This window comes from Leptonychotes weddellii, chromosome 6 (assembly GCF_054177405.1).
Source record: "Leptonychotes weddellii isolate Sample4059 chromosome 6, ASM5417740v2, whole genome shotgun sequence".
NCBI lineage: Eukaryota > Metazoa > Chordata > Mammalia > Carnivora > Phocidae > Leptonychotes > Leptonychotes weddellii.
Genome location: NC_138374.1, coordinates 27,149,890 through 27,164,648, shown reverse-complemented (window position 1 = coordinate 27,164,648; position 14,759 = coordinate 27,149,890). Strand labels below are relative to the sequence as shown.

General features: G+C 39.6%; 1 protein-coding gene across 8 annotated transcripts in view; it reads left to right on the top strand.

The window, feature by feature from the left end:
- The window catches only part of R3HCC1L (R3H domain and coiled-coil containing 1 like), an 85,057-nt gene extending 70,298 nt beyond the window's left edge, over nucleotides 1–14,759 (top strand). For 7 of the 8 annotated variants that reach the window (XM_081823681.1, XM_081823675.1, XM_081823680.1 and 4 more), the window contains 4 exons: nucleotides 2,871–2,941; nucleotides 3,837–3,932; nucleotides 4,425–4,565; nucleotides 11,617–14,759. In XM_081823681.1, the coding sequence (XP_081679807.1) occupies nucleotides 2,871–2,941; nucleotides 3,837–3,932; nucleotides 4,425–4,565; nucleotides 11,617–11,705 (397 nt within the window). In that variant the 3' untranslated portion in view covers nucleotides 11,706–14,759. The remainder of the gene's footprint in view (nucleotides 1–2,870; nucleotides 2,942–3,836; nucleotides 3,933–4,424; nucleotides 4,566–11,616) is intronic. The other variant, XM_081823679.1, reaches the window with a different exon arrangement.

The window sequence follows — 14,759 nt, the reverse complement described above, 5'->3', positions numbered from 1 at the left end:
GTGCTCCGTGGTTCTATCACTTGCCAGAAGCGGCCGACGGAGGCCCCTCCCCCGCCGTCTATCCTCCCGAATATCGCCTCGGATTCACTTCTCCGCACGTCCTACCTTCCAGAAAGTGGTCGCTTTTCTGATGAGAGAGTTGTTGCTCTTCTTTTCTTCAATCTCCTGTTGAGTTTGTAGGTGTTCAGAATGGTTTGATGCCTATCCAGCTGAATTCCTGAGAGGAGACGAAATCCAGGTCTCCTACTCCTCCGCCATCTTGCTCTGCCCCTGATATTACACATTTAAATTTAAAATTCCATGCATGTAGATCTTGAATTTGTAAGATTCTATGTCAGTTAGGGTTTAACCCCCCACTTTTTCTTACAGAACCAGATAGGAAATATTTTAGGCTGCTCTGTCATCATTGCACGAAAGCAGCCACAGACAATATGTGAACACATGAGCGTGGCTGTATTCAGTGGAATTTGATGTACAAAAACAAGGGGCGCCTGGGCGGCTCAGCTGGTTAAGCGTCTGCCTTTGGCTCAGGTCATCTCGGAGTCCTGGGATCGAGCCCCACATCGGGCTCCCTGCTCAGCGGGGAGCCTGCTTCTCCCTCTCCTTCTGCCCACCCCCCCCCCACTGTTCATTCTCTCTCTCTCAAATAAATAAATTCTTAGAAGAAAAAAGAGCACCCTGTTTTTCTATAAAGTTCTAGAACAGGCAAAATTAGTTAGCAGCCATGTACCTCACTTAAATTTGGATGCGGGGGAGGGTATCAGTTCTATAGCTAAAAGAAATAAGCGGGTGACTGGATCCTGGAGGACAGTTAATCTTTCCATAGACCTTCTGCTAAATGTATTGGGTTGGTCAGTCAGTCTAATATCACGGCCTGTTCCATATAGAGTGCCTAATAGATTTTAAAAAGCAGTCAGTGAGCTTAAATCTCAAATTAGTACTACCTTAGATTGTTATTAGTAATGATGATTTTTAAAACCAAGGTTAGTTTTTGTTGATGTCTAGAATTTCCTAAAGGCTAGTTAATTCTTATGAATTATTAATTTCCATTTGCTTTGTTTCTTCCTAATCTTATCTGCAATACCATTTTTCTATCAAACCCAAAAACATTCCCAAAAGAGGAGAAGCATTTTAAAGGATTATGACATTCCAAAGTGTAAAAGCCTCTCCAGATCCCATCTAAGGTCTTTTTCTAAGCTTTTTGTAAACTCTTATTATACAGGCTCTTCTGCTATTGAACGTTTTCAGTCCCTAACCCCTGTGGTTATTTTATTTATTTATTTATTTTTTAATTTTTATTTTTTTATTTTTATTTTTTAAAGATTTTATTTATTTGACAGAGAGAGGGAACACAAGCAGAGGGAGAGGGAGAAGCAGGCCTCCCGCGAAGCAGGGAGCCCGATGTGGGGCTCGATCCCAGGACCCTGGGATCATCACCTGAGCCGAAGGCAGACGCTTAACGACTGAGCCACCCAGGCACCCCAACCTGTGGTCATTTTATGCCATGGTCAAACTTACCCTTACATTCAGGAAATTCTCTAACCTTCAAAGCCTCCTTCATTCCTTTTTTCCTCAAAGGAATTTTTTTTTTTGACCGAAGGAAGATATTTTAGCTGTTGTCTCTTTTTCTTTCTTTATTAGTGCTTTATAAAAATAAAATCAAGGTCACGGTGCAAAAGCCTATAATAATGTCTGAGAGTCAGGTACCCGAGTCAACTTTATATTTTAGTCACCGTGTTTATCAATATTAATAATCTTTCTGATGAATATTGCTATTAGTCATAAAAAATAATGAGCACCATTCATTTATGAAATGCCTGTAAGTGCTCAACACTGTGCTCTTTGCCTTGTCACAGATGATCTCATTTTCATTTTCACAATAACTCTGTTTGGAAGGTGCTATGCCCATTTCTACAGATGAGCACACCTAGCTTCAAGAGAAGTTAAATCTGCCCAAGATCTCAAGATGTCAGAACCCCGAGTCCTTTTGTATCTGACCCTCAGCCCCATGCCCTTTCTATAGAACTATGTTGAATCTATGAGCAGTTTTTAAGTTCCTTGCTGAAAAAATAATGTCATCATTTTGATAGTTATTGTGCTCATTCTCTCTCTCTCAAATAAATAAATTCTTTTCAAAAAAATATATAATAGCTCTGCTCCAAAATAAAGGTGTTTTAATGGTCATTCTTTTGATTCTCTCTAATCCTGTCTGATGTTTCTCTGATCCTGATATCTTTTATCCTGAATTTTTCTGACTTTGCCACAATTCTTTCCTGTTTTCCCTTTCTTACTTCCTTTCTACAGCTAAGAATAATAGGTCAGCCTCTCTGATTATAGTTGTCTTTTTTCTCAATTACTTGATTTTTTTGTTTTTTGGGGGGTTTCTTTTTTGTTTGTTTCTTGCTTTAAATGACCTGTCTCCCTCTCTTTCTCTCTGTCCATGAGTCTACATTTGCATTAAATCCAGGTGATCTTCTTTGCCTACCTCCTCTTCCAATATTCTTCTGCCCCTCCTCTGCTTCCTCCTTTCATTTCTTCTTGTTCTGTGCCCATAAGAGCATCTCTTGTAAATAGTGCGATAAATACTTCACCTCCCCAAGGGACACGTGAGGATTAATTAGTTGATGTCTATAAAATGGCTGGGAACGTAAAATACTCCCAGGTATTTCTTTATGATGGTATTATTGCTTTTAGAATTCAGTGGCTTCTTCTGTCCTCCAAGCTGTTTTTTGTGTCATTATCCCCATTCCACCTGTGCACTCGTTGAGTGTTTATCTCATCATGAAATGCTTTATGAGACTCTATTTGAAAGATGTTTCATAAAAGTAAATTTTATTTTAAGAAATAAAATTGTGTTGTTTTTGTTGCAGAAAGAAAGGATTTGATATTAAATGGGTGGATGACACACACGCCCTAGGAGTATTCTCCAGTCCAATTACAGGTATTCACTCAGTGGATTGCTGTGGTCTTTCCTTATTGTCTATTTTCTCTTGCTACTTGTTCTTATTTCTCTTGTATTCTAGCCAGCTGGCATTTTATTCAGCCAGTGTAGTAAATGGCAGCTACAGATTTTTGAGGCGTAGTACTTTGTACCCATGTGCTCTCCCTCTCCCTTTTTCACCTTAATCCAGTCGTAATTTGGAGAGAGAGCCAACTCCTTCCAAGCTTACATGCTGCATAACTGTCAGTTATGATTGTACATAAACAGATTATAGGTAGAAATTTAAGAAGCCAGTGTGACTAAATCTTAAAAATTTTGTGATTTTTTTTCCACCCAGACAAATGAATTTGAAGTAGCTCTTGAACCTTTCCAGTGAGAAATCATAATACCTACTTTCTGAATATATGTTTGGGCCTTTTCACTTATATCATTAGCCTCATGATAGATGTGATACAGAGGCATTCAAAGAAATTAGAGATGTTGGTTCCTCTCTGAACCACCTAGAATAGGGGTCTGCAAACTGTAAAGGGCCAGGTAGTAAATATTTTGGGGTGTAAGGTCTCTGTCACTACTTAATTCTGCTGTTGTAACAAGAAAGCATCCCTAAACTACTATTCAAACGAATAGAAATGGCTCTGTTTCAGTAAAATGTTAACAAGAACAGGTGGATGGCTGGATTTGGTCACAAAACTATAGTTTGCTGATCCCTAATATAAAATAATCACTTGCCAAGCTTTTTATGGATTTTCTAGAGGTGACCATCTCTTTTGTTTGCCATGAAAAAAAAAGGCATAACATCTAGACATCTAGGAAATACTGAGAGCTAGCCTTAAATTTTCCTTTGTGTCACTCTTTTTCGTATCTTCTGCTTTCTTACATTTATTCCTTTTCACAGCTCGTGATGCTCTGGGTAGTAAACAGACTGTGGTGAAAACCCGGCCCTTGTCACAGGCCACAAGAGCAGCCAAGGCCAAAGCCAGAGCGTATGCCGGTGAGCCAGTCCTCTCGGGCTTTTTCTTTTTGGTAGCTGTGTTACTGTTTTTTCTAGCACTTGTACCTCATCTAGAGTTTTAAAGGCATATCACTTTTATTTTTAATGTTAAAGGAAGTATGTTTTTAAGGAAAAGACAAAAGGCTATGTTGGAAATACAGCATCTGAGCAGCCACTTGGAGAGAGTGGGAGATACGGCCAAGCAATGCAGCAACCATTTTCTGATGACATCCTTCTCTGGTTTACCTCAGTGTTGAACTGTTTGGAAGGGTCACTGTAGAAATTGTGTTAATACAGATAACCGAAGCCAGGGTTGTTTGTGTTTTGCCATGTTAGTTTCCTCTGATCATCATCTATTGGCCTGTGTTAATTACTGCTGAGGCAGCCCTTGTTAGTCTATTTTATATGTTAATTACAGAGTTAAATCATTTGGTGCTAGATTTCTCTTCCTTACTTGCTTCTGCTCCCCCCCACCCCTTTTTTCCCTTTCAGAGTTCCTGCAGCCAGCCAAGGAGCGTCCTGAGACTTCGGCAGCCCTAGCCAGAAGGTTAGTCATCAGTGCCCTTGGGGTTCGAAGTAAACAGAGCAAAACTGAAAGGGAAGCAGAGCTCAAGAAACTGCAGGAAGCCCGAGGTGAGTTGAAGTGATGGTGTTCCTCTCTAGTTCTCTAGACTCACTGTAAGGCATATGTTTAAAAAAAAAAAAAAAAAATGAATGAAGCCCACTCCATTTCCTAGAAGCCTCTCAAGTTTATTAAAATTGTTTTCATGCCTTATGTTTAGGGGGAAGACATTTCAGGATTTGTCCTCCTGTTCCACACACCAAGGCATCCTAATCCATGCTCTGTTTTTCAAGAGATAGGTTTGGGCTTTTCAGCTCATCATCCATGGCTTTTTCTATAGTTCTTGCTCTAAAGTCTGAGCAAAATTTTCCTGTGAAGACATAGGAGTCTCCCAGGCAGAAAACATTTGCTGTGGTTTTACGGGGCCATGATTGCCATGATACTATCTAATGGTTTAAGATTGTAAGTAGAAGACAGATTAAGGAAAAGCCAGCAACTGACATGGATGATAGTAACTGTAGGAGGTATTTTTTTCTCTAAAGACAGTCTTGAGTGGCTCCATTAGAGTACATCTAGATTAACCTATCTTCTGATTATTTTGCAGTACCTACGAGTTCTTAGAAAATATTTCCACTGATCCACAGCAGGGGTTTTTTTCCCCTATAGTTTGGAATTGAGGTTAAAATCTCTCTCTTCCCTCCTTCTAGGCTGTTGACTTATATGTAAAGGTCAGGGACTCTGGCTTTACACTTAAGTACTTTTTATCAACCTTCCAGGCTTTAGTCTCATTGCCTGAGCCCACGATCTCTGGAATCTGCAAAGGCAATTTATTCTGAAAATTCCACTTACCAAAAAGTAACTTCATTTTTCCATTAAACGAATTGAAGTTTCAAACTCCTTGTTTATTGCCGGTCTAACAAGGCCATTAATACTTCCTGTCCACTCTGCTGTGGTGATAGCAGGCAGCTTGCGGACTCTCAGCTGCACTGGCCAGATAACCAGTGACCGAGTGTGTCATGGCAGGTGCTAGAGTTTCAGCGTGGAACCCAGCTAATTTTCGAAACCTTAATGATTATAATGAGGCAGTTTTGATTTTTCCAATGCATGTTCACTCAAAGGCCCTTCACAGATTATATAGAAACTGTTTTTTTATAGATGGCAATAATAGAACTAGAGTAAAGGTGAATGTGTAATACCCTTAACCCTTTAGTAGTTGGTTATCTCTGAAGAAAGTGCTTTCTCTCTGATAACCACAATTATCTCAGAAGATCAGTAGAGGGAGAAGATCCGACTCTTTGTGCAGTGTCTCATGCTTCCCTACCCTGTGCGTGTCACATTAACTGGAATGCTCCGTGTACTGTGGTAGGCATTTTGCACAGGTACGTTTTGAGTATTGCCCTCTGTTTTTCTGTAAGCACATTAGCATACAGCTTCATTTGAAGTATTTGTTTTAAATGCCCACTTACCCAGCGGACATTTCAGTGATGTAATTAAAAATGGCTCAGTGAGTACTCTGTTATTTACTTTTTAAAAGAAAGCCTTTAGGGGCACCTGGGTGCCTCAGATGGTTGGGCGTCTGCCTTCGGCTCAGGTCCTCATCCCCGGGTCCTGGGATCGAGCCCCACATTGGGCTCCTGGCGCGGCGGGAAGCCTGCTTCTCCCTCTCCCTCTGCCTCTTCCCCTGCTCATGCTCTCTCTCTCTCTCTGTATCTCTGTGTCTCAAATGAATAAATAAAATCTTTTAAAAAAATAAATAAAAGGGGGCGCCTGGGTGGCTCAGTCGTTAAGCGTCTGCCTTCGGCTCAGGTCATGATCCCAGGGTCCTGGGATCGAGCCCTGCATCGGGCTCCCTGCTCCGCGGGAAGCCTGCTTCTCCCTCTCCCACTCCCCCTGCTTGTGTTCCCTCTCTTGCTGTGTCTCTCTCTGTCAAATAAATAAATAAAATTTAAAATAAATAAATAAAGAAAGAAAGAAAAGAAAGCCTTTAGTTGTGAATGGAGACTCACTTTGGTGCTGAGGCTGTACAGATTATAGAAGATTCTTCCTTTATTATGCTTCATAGCTCTCCCATTCTTCATATCTGAGAAAACGCATGTGGAAAATTTCTGATATATCTCTTTCTGACTTCTTTTTGCTTTAGGCAGATATTCTTGTACCTGCCTGCAAGAGTTTTTTCTTTAAAAAAAAAAATTTTTTTTTTTCCTGTGGAAATTAAAAGTACCATTTAGGTATTAAACAGAGCAGATATTTTTGTTCCACATCTTCTTCCACTGTGGGGGCGGGGGAGAGGGATCAGTACAGCATAGTGGATAACATTAGGTTGTGGCATCAGACTGCCTACGTCTATCTCCAAGCTCTACCATTTACTGTCTTGGTGGCCTTGGGCAGATTACTTATTCTCTGGAGGCCTCTGTTTCCTCATCCATAAAATGGAAATGAAGTGAGATAATCCACAAAAGATGCTTAGTCATCTTCAGAACCCATCGGAATGTGTGCTCTCCTGTTTCTATAGGCCTGTAATAAGTATATGATGAATGTTAGCTGCTGCTGTTTTTAGTAATAGTGGAAATATTATTATATGGTGAGTCTAACACAGATTCCAGTGCATGGAATCTTTTTCAGTACTTTTTCTATTTTAAATTTCCTGTGATACTCTATCAACAACATTTGGCATTTCACTAGGCACTTCTCTTCTAGCATTGTGCTCTTATTTGGGAGAATTAGAGAGATGGAAAATTTTTGTTCCTTTACTTAAGACTTACAATCAAGTGAGGATATCTGCCTTCAGTAAGGAAGAAAATATGATTTTAAGCAGTTGTTTCTCTTCTCACTTCAGTTCTGAAGAATTTTTTAAATTCCAGTATAGTTAACATACAATGTTAAGTTAGTTTCAGGTGTATGATATAGTGATTCAGCAATTCTGTACATTACTCAGGCCTCATCAAGATGAGTGTACTCTTAAATCCCCATCACCTATTTCACCCATCCCCCCACCCAGTGCCCCTCTGGTAACCATCAGTTTGTTCTCTATAGTTAAGAGTCTGTTTTTTTGGTTTGTCTCCTTCTTTTCCTTTGTTTTTTAAATTCCACGTATGAATGAAAAATCATATGGTTTCTTTTGCTTAGCATTACACTCTCTAGCTCCATCCATGTTGTTGTAAATGGCAAGATTTCATTCTTTTTTACGGCTCGATAATACTCCATTGTATATATACACACCACCTCTTCTTTATCCATTCATCTCTTGATGGATGCTTGGGCTCCTTCCATAATTGGGCTATTGTAAATAGTGCTGCAGTAAACAGGGGTGCATGTATCCTTTCAAATTAGTTTTTTTTTTTTTTTTAAGATTTTATTTATTTATTTGACAGAGAGAGACACAGTGAGAGAGGGAATACAAGCAGAGGGAGTGGGAGAGGGAAAAGCAGGCTTCCCGCGGAGCAGGGAGCCCGATGCGGGGCTCGATCCCAGGACCCCTGGGATCATGACCTGAACCGAAGGCAGATGCTTAACCGACTGAGCCACCCAGGCGCCCCTCAAATTAGTGTTTTTTTTATTCTTTGGATAAGTACCCAGTTGTGTGATTCCTGGATCGTATGGTAGTTCTATTTTTAATGTTTTGAGGAACCTCCATACTGTCTTTCACAGTGGCTGTACCAGTTTGCCTTCCCACCAACAGTGCACAAGAATTCCTATTTCTCCACATCCTCACCAACACTTGTTGTTTCTTATGTTTTAGATTTTAGCCACTCTGGCAGGTGTGAGATGATATCTTATTGGGGTTTTGATTTGCATTTCCCTGAGGATGAGTGATGTTGAGCCTCTTTTCATGTGTCTTTGGCCATCTGTATGTTGTCTTTGGAGAAATACCTGTTCAAGTCTTCTACCCGTTTTTAATTGGATTGGTTTTAGTTCTGAAGATTTGAAGATTAAAAGCATGACGGGGTTTTTGTGATTAAAAGGTTGGGAAGGCAACTCCAGGCAATGTAATAAGTTACGATAATTCCATGTTGGAAGATATATCTCCAGTTTAGAGCTGGCCTAGGGAAGTTAAGTACCTGGCCTAAAGTTACCTAGTTGGTAAATTGAGAGGAGGCATTTGAACCAAGGCCTCTCTAATTAAAACCCATGCTCTCTCCACAATACTGTAATCCCTCTTGAAGGACTTTTGTAGTAATTAACATTTTTTTCCCCCAGGGGGAAAAAACAAAAGAATTTTTAAGGTCCTTAGAAAGTAAAATACGGCAAGTTTTTTTTTGTTTGTTTTTTTTTTAGTTTTCTGTTCCAATGGTTAGCAACTTCCAGTGTCAAAAAATTCTTCCCTAAGTTTAACTTAAATCTGTACAATAGTTTAAGCCAGTTCCCTTTTCTTTTTTCCTTTGTAGAAATAAGGAGCATATGGACACCATCCTGTTCTAATCTTCGGAGATCAAGGGCAGATTATTTAGGAGTAAGGGAATCTCGGCTATAATAGAGTTTTTGCCGTTAACTTTAGCTGTGTTGCCACAGGCTCGTCTGTTATACTCTCTGTGCTCTAGTTTCCAACAAAGCAAAACTAATGCCTGACTTACCCTGAAGAATTTTTGTGCAGAATCTAAGTTAACGTGTAAAAACGTTTATTTAGAAAGGTGCTTTACAAATTCAGGATACTATTATTTATGTGACTCTTAGAAAATTAGTGTTTATTATAATGAGACAGTAAAGACAAATACGTATTATGTACTGCTGCTTCCCATCCATTATATGACAAACAGTGCTAATAAGTCATGACACTCTTTTGTGAGTTTTGACTTGACCACTGCCAGTTGATCAGAATTAGCATGGAAATTGAAATCTATGTGCCATCCTGATACAGGTACTTTTATAAATAGTACTATAGAATAGATAGGCTTTTTTCGCCCCCTCACTTGAGGAGTTCTGCTGTCTGGCATAGTGTTTGGTTCATAAAAAGATACTCAATATGTATGTTCATTGAAGAACACGTGACTGACATTGGTCACTTTTTCTTCATAAATCTTATTTCATTCATAATTCTACTCTGAACTCTTTTAAGTCCTCTATATTTTTCTTTGTAAAACCCAGAGTTGAACACTGCAAATGAAAACCTTCTCATTAATGAATTTGGGATTTGTGATTTTGAGGTTTAAATACTTCCTGCTAAGTTCCCTCACCTTACTTTGGTCTTCTTACCCTTTTAACGAGAAATCTATGTCTTAGTCCTTCGTTAAAAAGGAGATTCAAGGGCGCCTGGGAGGCTTAGTTGGTTAAGTGTCCGACCCTTGATCTCACACCAGGTCTTGATCGAGTTCAGGCCCTGTGTTGGGCTCCACAGTGGGCATGGAACCTATAGATAGATAGATAGAGAAGGAAGGTAAGAAATTTTTTTTTTTTTTTAAAAGGAGATTGAGAAAGTAACATTACCCTGGGAAGAATCAAGAAAAAAGAAGTACCCAAATCATTTTAAGCAAGTCATATTGTGTATATCTGGAGGATAAGAACTTTAGTTTGTAGGTCTTAGAACATGGGGGAAGTGATGTTTAGTCCAGCAGAGCACATAATAGATCAGAGCTGCACAGAGAGCAGGAAATCAAAGCATAGATCATCCTTGATCCTTTGTATTTGACTTAATCATGTTTTAAGCTAGTGATTCACACAAAACAATAAAACTACATTTTAAAGACCAGATTCAGGAGTATGTATAAAATTTCCCAATGTTTGATTTATCAAAACACTTGATTCCCACCTAAAATTGGAGATAGAAGATACCATTACTTCTCAGAATAAGGTACTCTCATTTTCAAAGCGTGCCAAAATTTTATTTCATAACTTCTTTCCATTTTACTCCTGGGGGTAGGTGATTAATTGGCTGGTTCTAAAAGGCATCTTTTGGGTCACAGGCCTGAAAGGCAGAGTAAGTAAACAATGATTTGATCCCCTAGTTTGCTTAATTAAATCACTAAGAACTTAAAAGTAAAATCATCTCTATAGAATACTTAGTCAACTGTAATAAAAAAATTTAATCACAACTGCTACCTTTTGAAATCCTATTTAGGCATTCCATTATTCTGCCTTCAAGGGCTCTGCTGCATTGCTGACTGATAATCTGGGTTGTGTGTCATTTTCTTTGTGTCTTTTCTTCCCTAACGTGAAATTCCCTTCATTCTAACCACATTTCTCTTTTCATCTTAATGTGATCTTTTTCTCTGGGATGCAGTATTTACGTGTGTTTTTGCCTTCACCTTCTATTTAGTAAATTTATATCCCTGACCTATATCAGAGATGAAAATGTTAACCCTAGGATTAACTGATTTACCAACTATTGCTAAATAAATAGCACATAGTTCTTTGTGTTGACACTTAATACATTGATGAACGTTCCACTCTCCACAGTTAAATGCCCCCTTAACCCTTCTGTGATCCAGACTATATATTTCCCAGTATATTAATGATTATATAAATACTTGGTAAGCCTAAAATCTAAAACCTTGCTAAAATTAAGAGGTTACTTAAATTACTTCTCAATCTATCAGGTCTGTCAGTCCATAAAAGAAGGCAATTAGATGAGTTTGACCAGACTTGTACTTCCAGTCTTCATGGTGATTATTACTCTGTAGGTAGCTGCCCGGGAATTTTGTGATGATTTTTCTCCATTATTTTCTTAGGTGTAGAAGTAGGTTTTGAAAGTTTTAATTTACATCCCTTTTGTTTATTTTCTTTTGAAATGACACCAAATTGGCCCTTTTTTTCATCTTCAGCCCCTTCCGTTCCCTCAGTGATAAGTGGTGATTCAGTCACCTCATTTAATAGAATTACTTCTGCCAGTTGATTTCTCATACTGGGAAATGAAAGTCTGCAGGGCCAGCTCGTGTGCTGTAGGTTAATCACTTCATACGAATTTTTCTCTTCTTCCTTTAGTTCCTTGCCCTTATGGCTGCTGTTGAACTTTCTCTTTACTTAGTTTACTTTTCTTAATTGTTGGAGGTAAAGTTAATAGGAGCTCTTTTCATGCAGTCTGTCAGCTATTATCTCCTTTCCTTTCTCTTTTTATTAAAGGGATGGCATGCTTCCTTATCTTTCTGACAATACATTTTTTTTGTTTTCATTTTTCTCATTTCTTTGTAGATACTTTCAGATGTCAGGACAGTGGAAAGTATGCTGGTTTAAGAATTAAGGATCCACGTTCCAGCTTTAGTTTTTCACTGGTTATGTAACCTTAGGCAAGTCACTTAGCCTCTCCAGGCTTCCATTTCCTCTTTTAAAAAGTCCTTCTCTACTCATGTTCTGAATTTTGGAATGTGTGCCTCACATTGCTACTCTTTCCTTGTGTTTCTCAGTTTGTGTCCCAGCCTTCACTGGTTTCTCATATGGCTTACCACCAGAGTTGCCCCTTATATTTACATATATTTGGCAATAGAGATTTATAATCTTTGATTAGAAAGCGTTAGGGTAGAAAATGTTTCGGTATTCTAAACTTTTTCAATTTTAGAAAGATAATATGGTTTTCTTAATATGTATTTCATAACACCAAAATCAAACACACTAATAATATTTCTGCCACAGAATGTATGACTGTTCCGTAAAATGACATATATAAGACTATAAGCAGCTTCTTATTTTTTCAGGTTATTTTTACCAGTAAATGAGTTTTGGCCCTAAACTTTAAAAAAAAAAATTGTTTTCAGAACTGCTTTGATTTTGGACTTGTGGTTTTATGGGCAGCCATTATATTTTTCTCTTGCATCTGGGTCTCTTTTCTTAGAACTTCCCAGATAGCCTTTCTGATTTAAATTTATATGCTTATTGAAAAATTTGAGTTCTGGTAGTTCACTTTCCTGGTTTCCTCACTTTTTCTAGGAATCTAGAACCAGTTTTTGATGGCTTTCAGCCAACACTGCTGCTTCTTCTTTTTTTTTTTTTAAGATTTTATTTATTTGAGAGTGAGACAGCTAGAGACAGAGCACAAGCAGAGGGGGAGGGGCAGTGGGAGAGGGAGTGGCTGACTCCCCTATGAGCAGGGAGCTTGATTCTGGGCTACATCCCAGGACCCCGGGATCATGACCTGAGCTGAAGGCAGACACTTACCTGGCTGGGCTGCCCAGGCGCCCCTCATCCAGCGTTGCTTTTACCTTTAGATCCCCTTCTAGCTTTACCCAGTTTGTAAGAATCAGAACCGAAGTGCCTTCCTAAGAAACCCTGGAATCCTTTAGACAAGCCAGTTTTCCTTAGTGCTGTCTCCCTGGAGAATCCCAATCCCAATTCAAGTCTGTCTTAAAGCCAAGTCACAGGGCACTGAATTAATTAGCCTTCAGTTTGGAATTTGATGACTGCCCCCCCTCCCCTTTTTTGCCTCTTAAGTTAGAACTTTGCTGCTATATTCGGATAATGCCACAAGGTGGTGCCCAAATAGCAGTGAATTTCTCTTTCTCACATTTCCAAGTGCCAGTCAACTTCCTGACCAAGTTCTTTGCCCTTAAAGTACAGTCAGATATTTAGTGAAGGAATTTTATAAGGGATTCTGCTGATTTGGAAAGGTATGTTAACATAGCAAGTGTTAACTCTAAACTCACCTTGATTTCTGTAATAATTCCCCTGGATTTAAACTTGCAAAATCTTTTACAGACATTATCTGAAATAATAGTCCTTGAGAGGAAGCACTTAGGCTTATCATGTACATTTCATTATAAAGGTAAGTGATTAGCCATGAAATTAGAACTAGTATTGTGGCACCTAACGAAGTGTTTATGACACTTGATCATGTATGGTCTGTACTGTCAGGTTTTGGTAAAAGTATTAAATGGAAACCAAGCTTGAAGATGGATTGCCCAGATTTGTGTTTTTGTTTTGTTTTTAGAAGTAGTTCTTTGTCTCCCTTCATTGTATGTGGTCATTTTTCCATGTTGGAATTGTGCATCCCAGAAGATTTTGGCTCCTGGAAGTACTCTGAAAATACTGAAATTTGATGTGCCTCTGAAATATTTTTTCTGATATAACTAAAGCCCAGTGGCTACCATTTCCATTTGAGCAAGAAGGCAGAAGAATATTGAAACATACTCTCTATCCCTACTGAAAATTTTTAAACATCAGTGAAGTGGAAATAACAGGCAATTATTGAACCACTAACACAGTTGAGAAATGGAATTAAAATAAATACATTATCAGCAAGACTGGATTGTGGAGCCCAACAAGTGGCTGGAACCCATGACCCTCCTGAGATCAGGACCTGAGCTGAGATCAGGAGTCGGACGCTTAACTGACTGAGCCACCCAGGTGCCCCACTCCATAGACTTTTTATTTCTGTTAGCCCCGGATCTCTTTATTATAAAGTACTAGGAAAGCACTTGGAAAGTTAAAAATATTAGCTCTTGGAATCAGGTGAGAGAAGACCAGGAAATCCTCCTGTCTCATGATTAAAGTTTGCTTATAATTTGCATTAAAGGAAAGTCCCTGGTGGTATGAAGTGTACTCCCACTTTTAACACTGTCCTTACTTCCAGAGAGAAGACGACTGGAAGCCAAGCAACGGGAAGATATCTGGGAAGGCAGAGACCAGTCTGCGGTTTGAACATCATTCAACGAAGGGGATAGTTCTATGAATTCAGAAAATATTTCCATAGTTTTCAGATAGGAGGATCCTTCTAGAGTTCTGTGTACATGCAGAAGTACGTGTTAACGAAAGAAAGAAAGCCATCAAGACGGGCACTGACTGGGTACAGAAAGAAGATGGACTCCTGTCCGTCTTCGCTTCTAACTGCAGTGCTTTGGAACTGTCCTACTGTGCTGGGCATAGAAGGGAGCCATCAGCCAGGAAGCTGACTTGTGACAGCTTGGATAGGACTTCCGAGAGTCCTCTGGGTGGGGCAAGTCCCATCGTTCGCCTGGCTCACACGTCTAAGGTGCCTGAAGAAGATACAAAACAGAGGATTCAAACCTGCGATGATGGGAGATTTCGGCCCTGCAAAGGCAGCGTGTTCCTTCGGGCCTCACAGAACTCAGGGCTGGTGGAGGGAGCAGTTAGTACAGAGAGATGGAACAGTGTCTGCACAGAATCGACACTGTCACTTGCAGAACTGCAGCGCCGGTGAGCTGCGGCGGAGGTGGGTGTTTGGACTGAGCGGGGGCCTGGGGCTGCTCCAGCAGCAGCCAGTGGTCTGCCAGCTTCGGTCCTCACGGGAAGCCAGCCGTGCGTGGAAGCCGAGCGCTGGTTCCAGAGGAACCATACTGTCATGTTGTGAGAGGGAGACATTAAAGCTCATTTTATGACATACA